A 17,040-nucleotide genomic window follows, 5' to 3' on the forward strand; every position below is an offset into this window, starting at 1 on the left:
AAGCACAAGTTGGCGTGTCTAACTACAAGTCTGTATATCTTATTACAAGTCTGTATATCTAATTGCAAGTATGTATATCTAACTACAAGTCTGTATATCTAATTACAAGTCTGTGTATCTAATTACAAGTCTGTGTATCCAATTAAAAGTCTGTGTATCTAATTACAAGTCTGTATATCTAATTACAAGTCTGTATATCTAATTACAAGTCTGTATATCTAATTACAAGTCTGTATATCCAACTACAAGTCTGTGTATCTAATTACAAGTCTGTATGTCTAAGTGCAAGTTGGCGTGTCTAACTACAAGTCTGTATATCTTATTACAAGTCTGTATATCTAATTGCAAGTATGTATATCTAACTGCAAGTCTGTATATCTAATTAAAAAGTTTGTATATCTAATTACAAGTCTGTATATCTTACTACAAGTCTGTGTATCTAATTACAAGTCTGTGTATCTAATTACAAGTCTGTGTATCTAATTACAAGTCTGTGTATCTAATTACAAGTCTGTATATCTAACTACAAGTCTGTGTATCTAACTACAAGTCCATATATTTAATTACAAGTCTGCATATCTAACTACAAAATATCTAATTACAAATCTGTATCTAACTACATGTCTGTATATCTAATTACAAGTTTGTATATCTAATTATAGGTTTGTATATTTAAGTGTAAGTTTGTATATCTAATCACGAGTATCTCTGCCAGTATCTAAATACAAATCTTCACTACCTTTCAGATATGGAAATCAGATTTTGCAAAGAAATTTAACTTGATGCCATTCACATCTCTACAAAGTCATTTCCCCTGTTCTACCTTGCCAACAATTTTAAAAACCAAGAGTGATGCATTTGATGAATTGGACTTGCTTTGTGGTCACTGAGGATAAAATAGTTAATTATATGATGAAAAAATAATTTTTTGCAACATAGTATACCATCTCAAGATTACTGCTCTCTTAAATCGGCAATAATTATATTAATAAGATTGAAAGTGAGGCGAACCTATGAAGGGGGGGGAGGGTGTGCTAAAGAGTGAGTTTATCTTCTGATCTTCAATTCTGGAGCAATTTTGGGATATAATTTTAAAAAATTTTATCACTGGCACTCATTAAAATATCATATTTGTATTCTTAATGCCAAAGTTCAACAAGATTGATATTTTTTAATGTCAAATTTGGTCAAATTCTGTTATCTGGGGGTTGGGTTTTTTAAAGTTGTTTAAAGTTTGTTTTTTTTTAAAAATTTGGTAATGGTGGCCATAAGAGATTTTGTATCAGCATCATTTGTATAAATCTTAAAGACTTTATATAAGAATACCTTTGGTCAAATTCTTCTTTGCTTTTGACAAATATGAAAGCCTTCAAGTTCATTCTAAGATGCTTTCTGTTAAATTTGGTCAAATGATGTTCATCAGTTTGGAGAAAGAAAATTGGTTTAAAGATGTTGCTTTTTATAGTAAAAGTATATGATGACAGATTAATAATATTTGTACAAAATTAAAATGACAATATGATTGATGCCAAATATGGTCCAAAGTTTTGTTTGGTTTATGTGAAGAAACTGAAAAAAGCAATGATGACAGAAGGCTGATGGACAATGCATGGTTTCATAGTCATACCATTAGCTCACCTGGCCATAAGGCCAGGTGACTAAATATATAGCCAGGTGACTCAATATATGACCAGGTGATTTAATATAACAATTTCGTAATTACATCTATTTGCCAGCTATTGCTACTGAGAAATTCTGATGAACCAGCTACATGAACATGAAGGTACCTTAGTAATTGTTCAGCTGACCAGCTTTAACAGATGAAGAAGACTGAGGGATGAATTTACTAATCCAGGATGTCAATAGAAAAGATGCCACTTTCACACTCTACTTTTTTTTATATCTCACATATCTGACACCTGTTGCATTGGAGAAAGGAGGTCAGAAAGAACTTACATTACAACTGTGGTTGATGAATCTAGCCAGGTTCCCAGTCTTTGTTGCATCAATTATAATCTCGTTATCCACACGGAAAAGATAGCTGCTGCCTATACCCTTAGCCTCGTACTGTTTCTCTCTAAGGTCTGCCACAGACTGGCGTATTGTTGATCCTGTGTACTCTATAACCATTTCATCTGCTGCGATAGGTTCCAGCGCAAATAGTCCCCAGTCATGAATGGAGCTTTTTGCAAACTTTAGAGCCTTCTTTCGGAACTATAATGACAACAACAAAAATTCATTTACACAACAAATAGATCTTTTTAAAAAAAGATTTATTTTCCTTCTTTTTTGGTCATTCACCCTTGGAATAATGCCTCCCATGTTAGAAAAGAACTGCAAATACTTGGTAACTATTGATCCTAAGAGGTTATTCTAAAGTGCCAAAAACAGGGTGGATCACAATTTTATTTCTTGTGCTCATCAAAAGACCCAATCCCATCTATGCACCAGCCCCAACCCCCAGTAAGGAAACTGCGAGGAGCTGGCTAACAGTAACACTGATCAACAAATGCACTTAAGTATAAAGGCAGCACTTAAGCTTTCACTTCTAAAAATTATATGGTTATCTGCAACTAGTGATAAATGAATACATCAAATTTATAAAATAATCCACCAACATCTCTACATTATACTGTATTTCACTATAATGCAATTCCTGATACAATGCAGTCTTACATTAGATCCCATAAGAAAATGTCTAAATAAGCAATTTTCCAAAACACATTAACTAGAAGACTCAAAATGGTTTTTGGGGCATTGCAGAAAGTCACTGCAATGATCTGTATTTGTTTATAATTAGCCACTATTTAATTCAGCCATAATAATAGTCTACTGTTTTATGAAACAAGTTATAGGAAACCCAAAACTGCTGACAGTGTATATTAAATGTGCTATAGTGGCTTATTCAGCTGTGCCTTTATACTATTCTGATCATATAGCTGTATTTCTGTGCAGTAGTATAATGCTGTAACAAAGAAGAGCTGCAAAAAAGACCACTAGTTGACTATTGCTACTGAGCAATGTTTGCAGTGAAGCTTAAATCATTTTCATGCTGTTTGCATCTAAGCATCTTCCCACAAGACCCCTGCTGGATCCCCAGAGAAACGGGAAAAAACACACAAGAGTCCCTTGAAAGGACTAATGCTCTACTGTCCAATGCTCCAGGAATCCAGGATAAAAGCACATCTTCATTTTAACTGTAGAGTACTGAACCATCTCTGATATCCTTCAGAACTTCATCAGTCCAATGTAGTAAGAAAAATATTTTCTTGCATGTCTCAGTTAACATATATACAAGATACCTTAAATGCAGGAAAACATTTCTGGTCATGGTCTTGGACCATGAACCTGATATCATGGGCAAAAAATTATACAACTTGTCACAGTCAATGGTAAGATAAATCCATGTGCCAACTTTATTGATATAAAAAATTCATTTTTTTTATTTAAAAAAGGGCAAAAGCAAGAGTTATTTAAGTAGCATCTTTTCATCCATTACAGCTCTATGGTCAAGAACGAACAGAAAAGTTGAAAACACTAAGAAGCTGTGTAAAATTCAACAAGTAATTTATTTCCCCAAGAATATAATGTGAAAATTTAAAAAGAACATTAGCATTGTGAAATAAAGTCCTAAAAGCTCTATCAAAAGTCCAAATTGATATCCAGTGGCACTGAGTCTGAATAGGTTGATGTGCCTGTAGTCTGAAATGTGCTAATGTAGCAATGGCCTGGAGTATGGTGATGTGCCCAGAGTTATTTGATTTATCACAACAAATTAATCTAAAACTATTCATGTCTGAATTCACAATAATTCCAAATTAATGTTCCAGTCCAAGAATATTACTGATGAGCACCTTGTTATTTCAGTCAATAATAATTTGAATTAATAAATCCACCCAAAAGAAAAACTGAACACAACAAAAAAAACTGATTCTGCTTCAGATGTTAAAGCAAGAATGAGTAATTTTTAAAGTACACAACATTATTCAAAAGAGACAATAATAGAGCCAGGATGCAGATCTGTCTCCTTCACAAGATATTCAGCAATAAGAAATTTCCATGTGGAAATCTGATGTCATAGACCCAGACCCAAATAAACATGTTAACCTTCATTGATAATGATCTGAACATTTAATCCACACTCAGTGAGAAAAATTGTATCATGCTGTTTACAAACTGTTACTGGTGAGGTACACAATAACCTGACTTTCGACAAGGTCAGGTATAAAATACTTACGTATGTTACATATAATCATTAAGAAAAGCCAACAAATGATACAAATTAAATATACATAACACTTCTGATATAAAAGCTGGATTTGGATTCATTCATACTTGTTTGCTAAAACCCTGATTTCAAGAACTTTGACTTAAATATCAATCTCAAATATTTAAGAAGTCTGTTCAATATATATATAAAGAAGTACAAAAATGCTGGCTTTCAAAACCTTTTCAGAAAGGTACAGATTATGTTGGTGGTGAAGTCTGCACCATTTTCATTTAGAACCATTATTACAAAAGGTATTGTCACAAAAAGTAGTGAAAACCCATGGTCTACTCTAGATAATGGCACTGCATGCTAATCACTGAAATGTTCACAGAATGTGCACCACATTTTCAAACCTTACCTTTGCTAACTAAATCCTTCTAATTTTCTGAAAACTGTCCATTATTTTCTGAGAAATGGGCAGTTGCAATACAACATGTGACACTTATTTCTGTCAGCTAACGTTTAGCTAAAGGAATATGGCAAGCATAAAGAATCAAACCAATCACAATTGTTGTTGCATACTATACTGGCTAGTATTCCAATAAAGATCATGTAAACAGTAATGATATAAACTTAAAAACACCATAAAAGATAAATATATTTTTGGTCAGGGTTGGCCAACAACTACAAAGCTGATGGACAATAAGTCACAAAGTCTGGATACCCATCAACAATATTACATATCTGGGGACTGGTTTACTGGACAGAAATTGTTAAATTATCCTTTACTTGCTGATATCAGACAGATTAAGTGTGTCAACATGTGTGACTTTCCTTTGGATTGATAGTGAGTTATAAATACTAAATGCTCTCTATCACTCTAACACAACAGCAGCAATATTTTATGTCCACAAGGCACCATTTTATTTTACTAGATGTCATTAGTCATTTAAGTGTAAATCCCATGCCAACAATGCCATTCATTACATGTAGCATTTCATATGACTAACTTAGTGGTCATACTGGGATTTGGATCAGCACCATTTTCACTTAGGTTTAACAAGACATTATAAGAAGTATTTCTGTAAAAATTCCAAGTTAATACCACCATCCTTTCAGGATGAGCAGCAGTAACAGATTTTTCAAGATGGCCATCATAGTGTTCATATTGGGTGCGACCTTGGCAGAATTTTCATCTAGGACCAACTGGACAACATAAGAAATCTTTCAGTGAAAACTCCATGTCAATATGACCATCCACATAGGAGTAGCAATACCAATATTGTCAAGAGGGCCATCAATGCTGCTCACATTGTATGTCACAACAGCATCATTTTCTTTGAGGACCAACTAGACAGCGTAAAAAGTCTTCTGGCCCAACACAGTTAGACTAAGACTTTTGTATTCAAGGGGAGTAGTGAAAACAAGGATTTCAAAATGGCTGACATATTGTAATCCATATTGACAATATTTTCATTTAGGATCAACTAGACATCACAAGTCTTCTACAAAAACCCATTTTAATATGACCAGCAACCCAAGAGCAGCAGCTATAAGATTTTCAAGAAGGCAAAACATTTAAAACATCTGCAACAAAAAACCACACACATGAATTGGATCATAATCCCCAAATATTTCTTTTAAAAAGCATGGAAACATATAATTTCTACAACAAACTAGTTATCCAGCAATCCTAAGAATAACCATGCACGTGTAAGGTGTAGTAATATATATGAATTCAAAATTTTGGATTGTGATAAGACAGCCGTACTGGGCATCATTACACAAACACAACAATTAGGCATTTTCAGTCAAACTGATTTGCATAAAGAGATATACACAAAAGTTACAAGTGGCCACTTTCCTAGACTACTGTCAATTCTCCATAATGGTTCCATCATTCATATATATTTGGTTGTAAAATGCCCAAAGTTGCAACTGTTTCCAAATTAAAAGGTTGTGATGGATCAGATGGTAAGCAATGTAGTTAGCACCTAGTTAAGGCATAATATTGAGAACCGAATAATGCAAATAAGACTGGCACAAAGAAATCAAACATATGGTAATTAGTTGCAAACACGGAAAGATAAGGATGAACAGATGAAACCTGCGACATCAAAACACTTCAGACAATATTCAAAGCTCAAGCAGATTTTTAAATATAAAACACAAAACATACAAGAGTTCCTCAAAAGGACTGATGCCCAAAGTTGCAACTGTTTCCAAATTAAAAGGTGACCGATCAGATGGCAAGCAATGTAGTATGCACATAGTTAAGAAATAAGAATAAGAACCGAATAATGCAAAAAAGGCAGGCACAAAGAAATCAAACATTTGGTGATAAAGTACAAACATAGGACGACAAAGGTGAATAGGTGAATGGCCAAACAGAATTTACAGGAATCCAAGACCATTTCATCTTTTAACAGCTGAGTGTTGAAACCATCAATGACATTCTTAAACTATAACAAGTATTTCAAGATAGCCATTATGCCAGCTATGCTAGCTGTGAATGAAACCGTTTTCAATTAGAATCAACTCGACATCATAAGAATTCTTTTGGTGAAAGCACCACATCAATATTCAAGACATTTGTGGCCATATAGGCATCATTTCTGTTCAAGTTTGTTTCCTTTTGACACATTACTGACTCTATCATGCCAACTAAATGGCAGCTATGTGCCTTTCCTAAGCACAAGGTGGGGCAGCTTAATGGGTGGGCATTGAACTTGCGACCCTTGAATTATCAGCCTGATGATCTACCAACTGTACTATCAATGCTCTAATTTTATTCAGTGCCAATCTGACAACATAGTTAGTCTTTTGCTAAAAATCCCATGTCAATATTATGTTTAGGGTAAGTATCAAAAATAATATTTTAAAGACGGCATCCAAGGCATTGTTATTGCACGTCACATTGGCACCATTTTGATTCAGGGCCAACTACACATCATAATAAGTCTTTTGGTGAAAACCCCTTGTTGATATGACCATCCACCTAAGAAAAAACAGTGGAAAGATTTTGACAGACAACAAAGAACTGGCCATCCCAAAGGACCTTCTGGTCTACGACCAGTATAGCCAAAAATGACCATTATAGGAACATATACACCACTCCTTGCAACAACATTTAATTTCATTCTCTGACACTGGTTCTTGACAGAAAGAAAAGAAAAATCTAGCAAGGTGAATAAAATGGAATTTGGTTAAGAGTGTGATATAGCATGTTAGATTTTTTAAGGTAAGGATCATATTATTTCAGTGACATTCACATCAGACCCTTTAAACCCCAAATTATAGGCTTCTTCTTTATGACAAGGGCAAACCATCAATAGCTTTAGTTATTATGCAGAAACCATTTTCTTGTTTCATTAACAGTGATCTTCATATCTGATCTTTTAAACCAGAAAACAATCATAATGAATTACATTTCAATTTTTTTTAACAAATGCACAGAAAGTTTCTTTCAAAGAGCTATAAAATGTGTATTTAAAAAAATAAAAGTAAACATAAGACCACAATAACCAGAACCTTATTAGGTTGGGGACTTACTCAATGTATCTTAATTTCAAGTTTGTTTTGATTTAGCTTAATAGTTTTGTCTCAACTATCTTGCTGAGAAGTGTGGAAGACAAACAGATGAAGGATGGACAATATAAAATCCAAGATATCTCTCATCTGTGGGCAGAGAGAGAGAGAGAGAAAGAAAGAGAGAGAGAGAGTGCAATCAAAGTACCTTGAGCTGGTTGAATTTGATTAAGTCACTGATTTCACCTATTTCAGCAAATGATGTCTGTAACCGTCTATTTTCATGGCGAGCTTCACGAGAAGACTGCACCATCTTCTTTGATGCATCCTGTTATCAAATACAGAAATGTCACAAAATTAGACAAACTGCACCTCACTTCACTCCAGTATCAAGGATGTGAAAGTTTTTTTACACAGGGCAAGTACAAGGCTAAACAATAATGGCACAGGGCAAGAAAAAAGCTGAACAAGGATGCAATCAATGTCATTTGCTTCATGGAATATATTTGCATAATGAATTTTTTGAATCAATAAATACCTTTATTAACCATAATACCTGACTTTTTAACCCTCTCCATATTAAGTGAAATAATGGCATGCATATTTTCTTGCTCTTCCAGCAATAAAATAAGGGCTTTATTGCATCAACAAGAAAGAAATGTTAAAAACTACAAGTTTTTCATACCTATTAGGGATAGATGGGTAATGGGCCCAGCCACCTGGATCCGGTCATATTTTGCACTAACAAATAAAAACTGACCTGGCCAGGTACACAAACCAGGTAACTGGCAACATTTTTTCCCTATTCATCCATCCCTAATGCCTATAAGATTACAGAATAATTATTTGTTTCAGTACAGTATAAGTATCACTTAATAAATTGTTTATTTCATAATTCCAAGGTTTATCTTTAAAAACAATGCAAAAAAAGTGAGATACAATATCATTTACTTACCAAATCTTTCATATTTTCTGCTGCCCTTTCCATATTGTAAGCATGAGTGAGGTATCTGGCTTTTTCCTTCATGCTGAGTTTGTAATACCCTTCTGTTCTGGCTGAACCTAGAGGTTTGGATAAAACAGATCCATTAGATTTACATTTAACACCTTCAGTAAATCTCTTGTAAATTCACACCTTTGCATTTTAACATGACATCATATATTCATTAGTACTGAGTTGAAGATAGTCATAACATTCTCTACATTTACATGTCGTGAGTTTTTTATTTCAACTTAGATGTTTTGCACATTAAGGCAAAGAAACCTGAGAAATTATCTCAGTTAATTTCCAAATTTCATTTGAAATAAGCATTTGTATAAAATCCTGTCACTAGAGTATATGTGTGACAATGGAAATGAGCTCTTATGTAAGATCCTGTATGTAGGCTGCCTGTATGATATTTGAACTGAGCACATGTTTATGATCCTGAATGTAGGATATGTGTTACATTTAAAATGAACTCTAGTGTAAGTTCCTGTATGTAGGCCATGTGTTACATTGAAAATGAACTCTTGTGTAAGATCCTGTATGTAGGCTGTTGTGTTACATTTAAAATGAACTATCGTGTAAGATCCTGTATATAGGCTATGTATTACATTTAAAATGAACTCTTATGTAATATCATGTGTGTATGCTGTTGTGTTAAATTTAAAATGAACTCTTGTGTAAGATCCTGTATGTAGGCTATGTGTTACATTTAAAATGAACTCTTGTGAAAGATCATGTGTGTATGTTGTTGTTACATTTAAAATGAACTCTTGTGTAAGATCCTGTATGTAGGCTATGTGTTACATTTAAAATGAACTCTTGTGTAAGATCCTGTATGTTAGCTATATGTGACATTTAAAATGAGCATTTGTATAAAATCCCTTATGTAGGCTATGTGAGAAATTTGAAATGAGCACTTGTATAAAATCCAGTATGTCGGCCACGTGTGACATTTATAATGAGCACTTGTATAAAATCCAGTATGAAGGCTACATGTGACATTCAAAATGAGCACTTGTACAAAATCTGTATCTAGGCTATGCAGGATATTTAAAATGAGCACTTGTGTAAGAACATGTATGAAGGGTTATGTGTGTCATTTATTTATATTTATGACAAAAGCACTGTATTTACTTTCAGGAACTGTTCCATCTTGAACAGATACATAAACGTGAAAGCAACAACAGTGTCAGATTCAAACATTAGTCATTTCATTAATAAAAATTCAGTTTCACTATATTTTTTATTATGTTTATCACAAGTACTATTCAAGATTCCACTGTGCAAACTCAACAAAGTTACAGTACACACATCATATATTTTGGGAGAAAAAAACTGTTGCAGTGGACATTTAATCGGTACATGCTGTGTCCACTATGGACCTGATATTGTGGTTGTTGCCACTGTCCACAGGGCACATTGTGAGCAGATTAAGTTTCATTGCCCATACTGGAAAGTAACAGCTATTTAATTATCTAATAATGCCTGTCCACTATTATCATGTGGTACTTATCTGTCTGCTAACTACAGTTGCCAGAGCAGAAAGCAATTTAATGTGTGTGTGTGTGTGTGTGTGTGTGTGTGTGATGCAGACATATATCATCATGTCCCACTCAGTGACATTATCCTGACAATGGGCCAACCAGTCCTAACACTAACCTATTAATGCTGAGCGCCAAGCAAGGCAGCTGCTTGTACCATTTTTATAAGTCTTTGGTATGACTCGGCCAGGGTTCAAACCCACAACCTCTCACATCCAAGGTGGATGCTCTAACCAATTAGGCCACTGGAGTGGTTGTATTTTAATCTGTACATGCTTTCTAAATTCAATGACTCGCCTGCTAAATGCAATAACATACATGTATTACCTTGTACATGCTGTTGTTGTTGTTGTGGGGTTTAATGCCATTTTTCAGCACATGATAGGCTATACATGGCAGCCAGTATTACTGGTGGAGGAAGAACCCGGGAAAGAACCACCGACCCACAAGAAGCTACTGGCAAGCTTTCTCACATACCCACAATGGCTGAATCCAAGACTCGAACCCACGCAGACAGAGGTGAGATGGCAATGATCCGTAACGGACAGCGCTTTAGACAACTCGGCCACTCGGGGCCCCCCTTGTACATGTATAGTTGCTCACAAGCTGAGTGCAACTGCAAAATGGACAGACCCAAATCTGCCATCACATAATGCACTAGAAGATCTGGGTCTATGCAGTCTATCTGGAGTAATCAGCAGAACAAATAACATGGATCCTGATCTGCTAGAATAGTATGCAACAGCAAATCAGGGTCAATGTTGTTTTGCAGTTGGATTCTACTTTAAATACAAGTATATATGGCATAAAGTTTTTGAAGCAAAAATCCTATGAGAATATTTTGGTACCTCCCAAGACATAAATATAATGGCTTAATGATTTAAATTACCATGCCTATGTGGGAATATGAGAAGAGAGATCTAGCCATTATGATTATTAAAAAGGAAAGCACATGTAAAGACCATGAAGCAAACTGGAACTTGATTACATAAACTACTCAATAAATAAAGAACTACAAAAAAATCTTTTCTCATTCCACAAGCCATCTTACAATTTCTTGCTTAACATTTTACTGAATAAATACGCATACCAATATCCAAAAAAATGTCTTCTAGTCCAGCCTCTGGTAGCAGTTCTGTACTAAATATTCATGTCCTTGCCAAAATGTCACAACTACTGAGGAACCAGAGTAGTATAAGACAGGTGTTTAGATCAGTGGTTCCCACCCTCTTTACCATAGTGGGCCACACTTGCAGCTTTACATGTCTTATGCAAGTTACACTCAAATCCATTTAAAAAAATTGATCTGAGTCTGTCACATAGGCTGCAGACATGTGATGATTAGGGTGCATGGTCACAGGCAGAAAACCACTAGCTTAGATTAACACTCCTAAGCACATTCTGCTGTTATTTTGTTAACACTAAAATATACTAATAACTGTTGTTTTGGACAGCCTACGAGTTTAATATTACTGAATTTAAGGCTGAAAGTGATAAAAAAAAGCTTTTTCTGGACAAGTCATATATGTATATTATATTTTTCCAGTTCCTATGGCACATATTGCAACACATGTTTGCTGGATGTCAAGCAAACATTGTTTTAATATCAGAGAAGTTAAGAATCAGTAGAACAATCACTTGTATAAAATATAATTTACTTGGAAAGAGCACCCAAAGAAAAGCTTGATCACAACAGAATGTAGATTTCTACAAGTATGCATATAGGTATGATGTCATTTTGGCACAATGCTTACATATGGTGTACAATACTTACATATGGTGTAAAATAATTACATATTATGTACAATAATTATGTATGGTGTACAATACTTACATATGGTGTACAATACTTATATATGGTGTACAATACTTTCATTTGGTGTACAATACTTACATATGGTGTACAATACTTACATATGGTGTACAAAAGTTACATTTAAGGAGCTTATACTGCTGACCATTTTGTTTTGACCCAAGGACAATACTGTGGTACTTTGACCTTTGCTGTTAATTATAGATGGTGTAAAACTCAAATTATTGTATGTACACTATATTTCTTCATTCATTCAACCACAGTGACACTGACCTATCAACCCCATAAATTAATATGATTCTTCCTTCTCCTAACTGTAAGCTATCGACAAAGTTTGATAACTAAACTGTGGAGTACTAGAGTTGTTGTGCAGAAACTTTCCCTCTTTCAGTCACAATGACATTGATCTTTGAGTCTGAAATCGCTAGGGTTCCTCATTACTGCATGTATAAGTAGAGTTTGGTAACTACAGATGGTGGTCAACAAAAATTACTGTACAGAAACTAAATTTGTAACAGACACGGATGAACAGACAACATAAAATAATACTCTCTACATTTTTGCCAGTGTATTAAACATCTGTGTCTAAAGTTGTAAATCACCCATGTATTGACAGTGTTACACTATTTCAACCAGTGTACATGAATACGAGTAACATGTTCATATAGCTTAGCTTCTGTACATTCCCTGGTGATCATTATAAACAGGTATGATATTATAAAGCACACACAAATCCTTTTGTATTGACAGAAAAAGCAATCTGGAGCAAAATTCCCACCAAGGAAAATATGTATGGGTTCCAAATTTATAATGGAAAATATCTGTTTGGACAAACTATTTTCTCAGTTGTCACAAAATAGTACAAAAGAGTAACAAAGTCAATAACTTATTTAGTATATAAACCAAATGAAGACATAACTAACATTGTGCTGAATAGCATTATTGAAATACAAAAACGTACCTTAAAAACGCATTTTTGTATCTACGATTCTCAATGAGTGAATTCCATTTATACTAACTTCTTTGGAATGTCACTTAATTGCAGTGCAAAGTTGTTTTGCCAGTAAAGTTTTCATGGTGGCAAAAATCTTGTACTTCTTCTCAGAGGAAAACATATAAGTTTCTCAAAGTAATTATGCATTAATGTTATTCAACATATTTTTTAGGGATTCCTGGATTGTGATAAATTAATTAAGTCAAAATTGAACAACATAAGTAGGCCTGTCCTTTCAAGCAGCAATTCTATTGATTTTTGGGATTACATGTTCTTGTAAGCAAAACTGAAACTGCGATGAAAATTTGATTAATAACCACTACCCTATCTACTGACTATATTAGCCACTATACTGCCATTATTGGCACTCTGTTTAAAAATTTGTTCAGATGCATCACTTATCATGATTCTGATTTTAAGTGCCAAAACAAAATAAATGACCAAATATTTAACAGAAGATGCATTTTTATAATTATTCAAATAGTAAACTGGTATTCAAATATCTGATTGTTTACCTAGCAAATTTGGCAGAATTTTATAAAAGAGATAACAGGACAAAAGGAAAACTATGCAAGATTGAATTTGTTACAGGGAAACAGCTTCGAACTTGCTAAATAAATTGAAATTCAGACTATAATTCACAAGGTAATCATAGTATCAGGCAGTCATGGAAAAATATATAACACATAATATGGTAGGTCATATCAAAGTCAACAAATCTTTTACATACCAATCCCAAAAAAAGCTAAACAAATTTGTGAATTCTTGTTGTGTCATTTATGACTAGTTGTAGTCAATGCTGCATACTATTATAACCCCATCCCCCAATCATCTTTGTTTGGAAAGTTAACTCGAATATATTGCTGTGTATATTCAATTTATACTGAATATGTGACCTTTGTTCCTGGTCGATGGTTGTGCCTACCTGATTTTTTTCATGTATATAAGTGATAAACAAGAGTTCAAAGCCAAACCTTATTTACAAACTGAAAATGATCTGGAAGTGAACTTGTTGATAATTTGATTGAATTTTTTTTACAAGAAATGAGAATTCAGGATATTCCATTACAAAAAAGTCAGCTGACATTTGTATATAAATAGGTTTTATAAACAAAATCTTCATTCCTGTTTCACATCAGTCTTTGGGAATCTATGCTCAGAGTTTATAGTTGTGTTCAGATATAATTCTAAAGGAATTATTTAAATCATTCAGTGGAATTACTAAAGTGCCCACTGACTGGATTAACAGACTATTTAGGTATTTTTGTAAATTCATTCAAAGACATTTTGGATTATATCACTGGTACATCGGCATAATCAAGACTGCTGGCACTTCAGCATATTCAAGACTATTGCAATTCATTTGGAACATTCTGTACTTTGGACTTAGGATTATTTGAAATTTAATTTAAAATACTCTGTCTTTTGAATTTTCAATTTGTATTTAAAAAAATTATTTGCTGAATTTTGCTCAAACATGTTGGCTTCTCTTCTTGCTGTTACATAGTTTAATCCTGTAGAGTCATAACAATATTACCACAGCTGGTCTTTTATTCAAGTTCTAAGGTCATCTCACTGATACAGAATTACCAATATGCTCAAAATTGGACACTTTCATTATGTTTATTTTCTTATTACTAAGATATACATAGGCCAGCTGACATGACCTTAACATGATCCATTTAAGGTGTTCATGAGTTTGCCATTACAATAAATGTTGATACTCTTTGTTCATGCTCTTCATTAGGACAAAACCATAGTTAACAGCATATATTTTATTTTTAAAATAGTCACCACATTTAACGAAACAAGTAATAAAGTTTCTGCTCTTTCTTACCATCCATCTTCAGCAGTAAAGTAACATTAAACAGATTAAGAGGAATGAGTTCACAGTGTTTTCAGGAGTGATGGAGGAGGTGTTAATAAATACCAATGTTGAGGATGGAGTCGATACTTTTATTAGCATCCACTAACATCTGAATCCAAGCCAAATACATTCAACAAATATTTGAACTGGAAAATTTGGTATTTGTTTCAGCTCTTAGCCTCTAATTTACCACGCCTTCAACATCCATGTAAACAAAAATAGTCCTATGTCACATTGTTGGGAATGGTACATGCAAAAGACTGGCTATGATCCAACTTTGCATTCTATATGGGGACAAATAATGAATAGTCACACATAATCCTAAATAAATGAGATTTCATTTAAGGCATGCCATAAGTGCATACACTTTATATGAAGACGGAAATAAAATTACCTGTGGCATGTTTTGGAGGCACAATGTCGGTCTCTGTTTTTCGTTTCTTCTTATGGGGACTTGGGTCTGGAATATTTGTGTACGGATGATCCACCCAAAGAATGTCATTTAACCAATAGAACATTGGATCATCTGTAGACAAGAGATGTTCATAAGTTTTCTTTAGATAATTTACATCCTCTTGGTCAATTCCCTGATTGAAAAGACTGAAGAAAATTTGCCTTTCCTCCTCAAACGTCCTTGATTTCAATTTCACTATTGGTTTTGGAGGGGGCAAAAGGTTTATAAGTTCCCTGCTACCTTTAAATCGATTGAGAGTGTCTGTAATATCAACAAGATAGTCAAGTTTCTTTCGTTTACGACCACCCTTTTGGGTTTTTTCTTCCTCCTCCTTAGCTGCCTTTTCTATTTTCTTTGCTTCTTCTTCTGCATCCTTTTGCTCAGTTTCCAGTGCTTTTTGTTCCTCAAATTCCTTCTGCATCACCTGCAAAACTCGAGGTGGAGGTTTGAGACAGTAGTTGTGATCTAACCACACCTTGTGATGACCACCATAGTCTATCCAATCCACTACTTCCTCCTCTGCTGATAAAGTCTCATTAGACTCCACATCATTTTCACGCTGTGACGGAATAGCATAATAAGCATGTTCAGACAAAAAGCTGGGTATATTTGGATCATCTCTGTTTAACAAATCACCTTCTATCTGACTCTCTTCCGAGTGTCTCTCTACTCCCTCCTGTTTAACAGAATCCAACTGTCTTAGTACTGAAGGTTTCTGAATAAGTTCCTTCAGTGACAAGGAAACTGCTTCACTTAGTAATGATAACCCATCTGGGAACTGATTTGAAGGATCTTTTTTAGCCACACTTTCAAACAAGTTTCTGTCCTGAGTCCCTGATTTGGAAGATTTCTCTGTGGAACTGACAGATGATTTACTGACAAGTGGGGGACTATCCTTCCTAATCTTTTCAGGAATGCTTTTCACTGTTTTCATTTCACTGGATGATTCTGAAGATGATGCTGTAGAGTCTTCAGTATCCATATCTATTTCCCCATCCTCTATATCTGACCTGAAAACAAAGAAACTATTTTAAACCCAAGGAAAAAAACACACTCACACATTCAACTGACAGTATCATCACTGTAGGATACTTCACCATACTTAATAGGTTTATACTTGTATCTCTATCAATCAAGTTGGCTGACCAAACACAATTCTGTCCACCAAGACAATTTCACAGATAGCAAAAGTGACTATGTATGATATGGACTAGTCTGCACATATCCAAGTCAAGTTGTCTCCAGATCAGGTTCTGGTGTAACAAGTAAACATCTCATTTTTTGTTTGTTCTTGTAGGCAAAGTAGGCATTCCAAACTGGGACACTATGGTAACAATCAACTAATATTTCTAGTATAAGAAACAAAAGCAGTTTTATTTTAGTATGATGAATTTTTAATGTGAATTGTTTTCTTCATTATGTTTTTGTATGCAAATTATAATTACCTCAGCTTCTACCTAATTTACACACTCAAAATGCTATATTCCACATGCAAGTCTAAATAACTTTACCTGGAATACTAAAAGTTTTAAATCTAAATCATACAAATAGTTTTGCAAGAAAGAAACTGTAATACCACATGAATGGAACAGCAAAATATCTGCTGTTACCTAAAAAATATTTCTTCATTGCATCTTTGCAAAAT

The 17,040-nt window shown here is 34.1% G+C and overlaps 1 protein-coding gene across 2 annotated transcripts in view; it reads right to left on the minus strand.

Annotated features, from left to right (window-relative positions):
* The window catches only part of LOC149776792 (uncharacterized), a 74,296-nt gene that overhangs the window by 11,152 nt on the left and 46,104 nt on the right, over nucleotides 1-17,040 (minus strand). For both annotated transcript variants that reach the window (XM_089941482.1, XM_089941481.1), the window contains exons 12-15: nucleotides 15,336-16,405; nucleotides 8,694-8,800; nucleotides 7,947-8,066; nucleotides 1,957-2,214 (exon numbers count right to left, since the gene is read on the minus strand). In XM_089941482.1, the coding sequence (XP_089797608.1) occupies nucleotides 1,957-2,214; nucleotides 7,947-8,066; nucleotides 8,694-8,800; nucleotides 15,336-16,405 (1,555 nt within the window). The remainder of the gene's footprint in view (nucleotides 1-1,956; nucleotides 2,215-7,946; nucleotides 8,067-8,693; nucleotides 8,801-15,335; nucleotides 16,406-17,040) is intronic.

This window comes from Sinohyriopsis cumingii, chromosome 18 (assembly GCF_028554795.1).
Source record: "Sinohyriopsis cumingii isolate HCF-2022 chromosome 18, ASM2855479v2, whole genome shotgun sequence".
In the NCBI taxonomy this organism is placed as follows: domain Eukaryota; kingdom Metazoa; phylum Mollusca; class Bivalvia; order Unionida; family Unionidae; genus Sinohyriopsis; species Sinohyriopsis cumingii.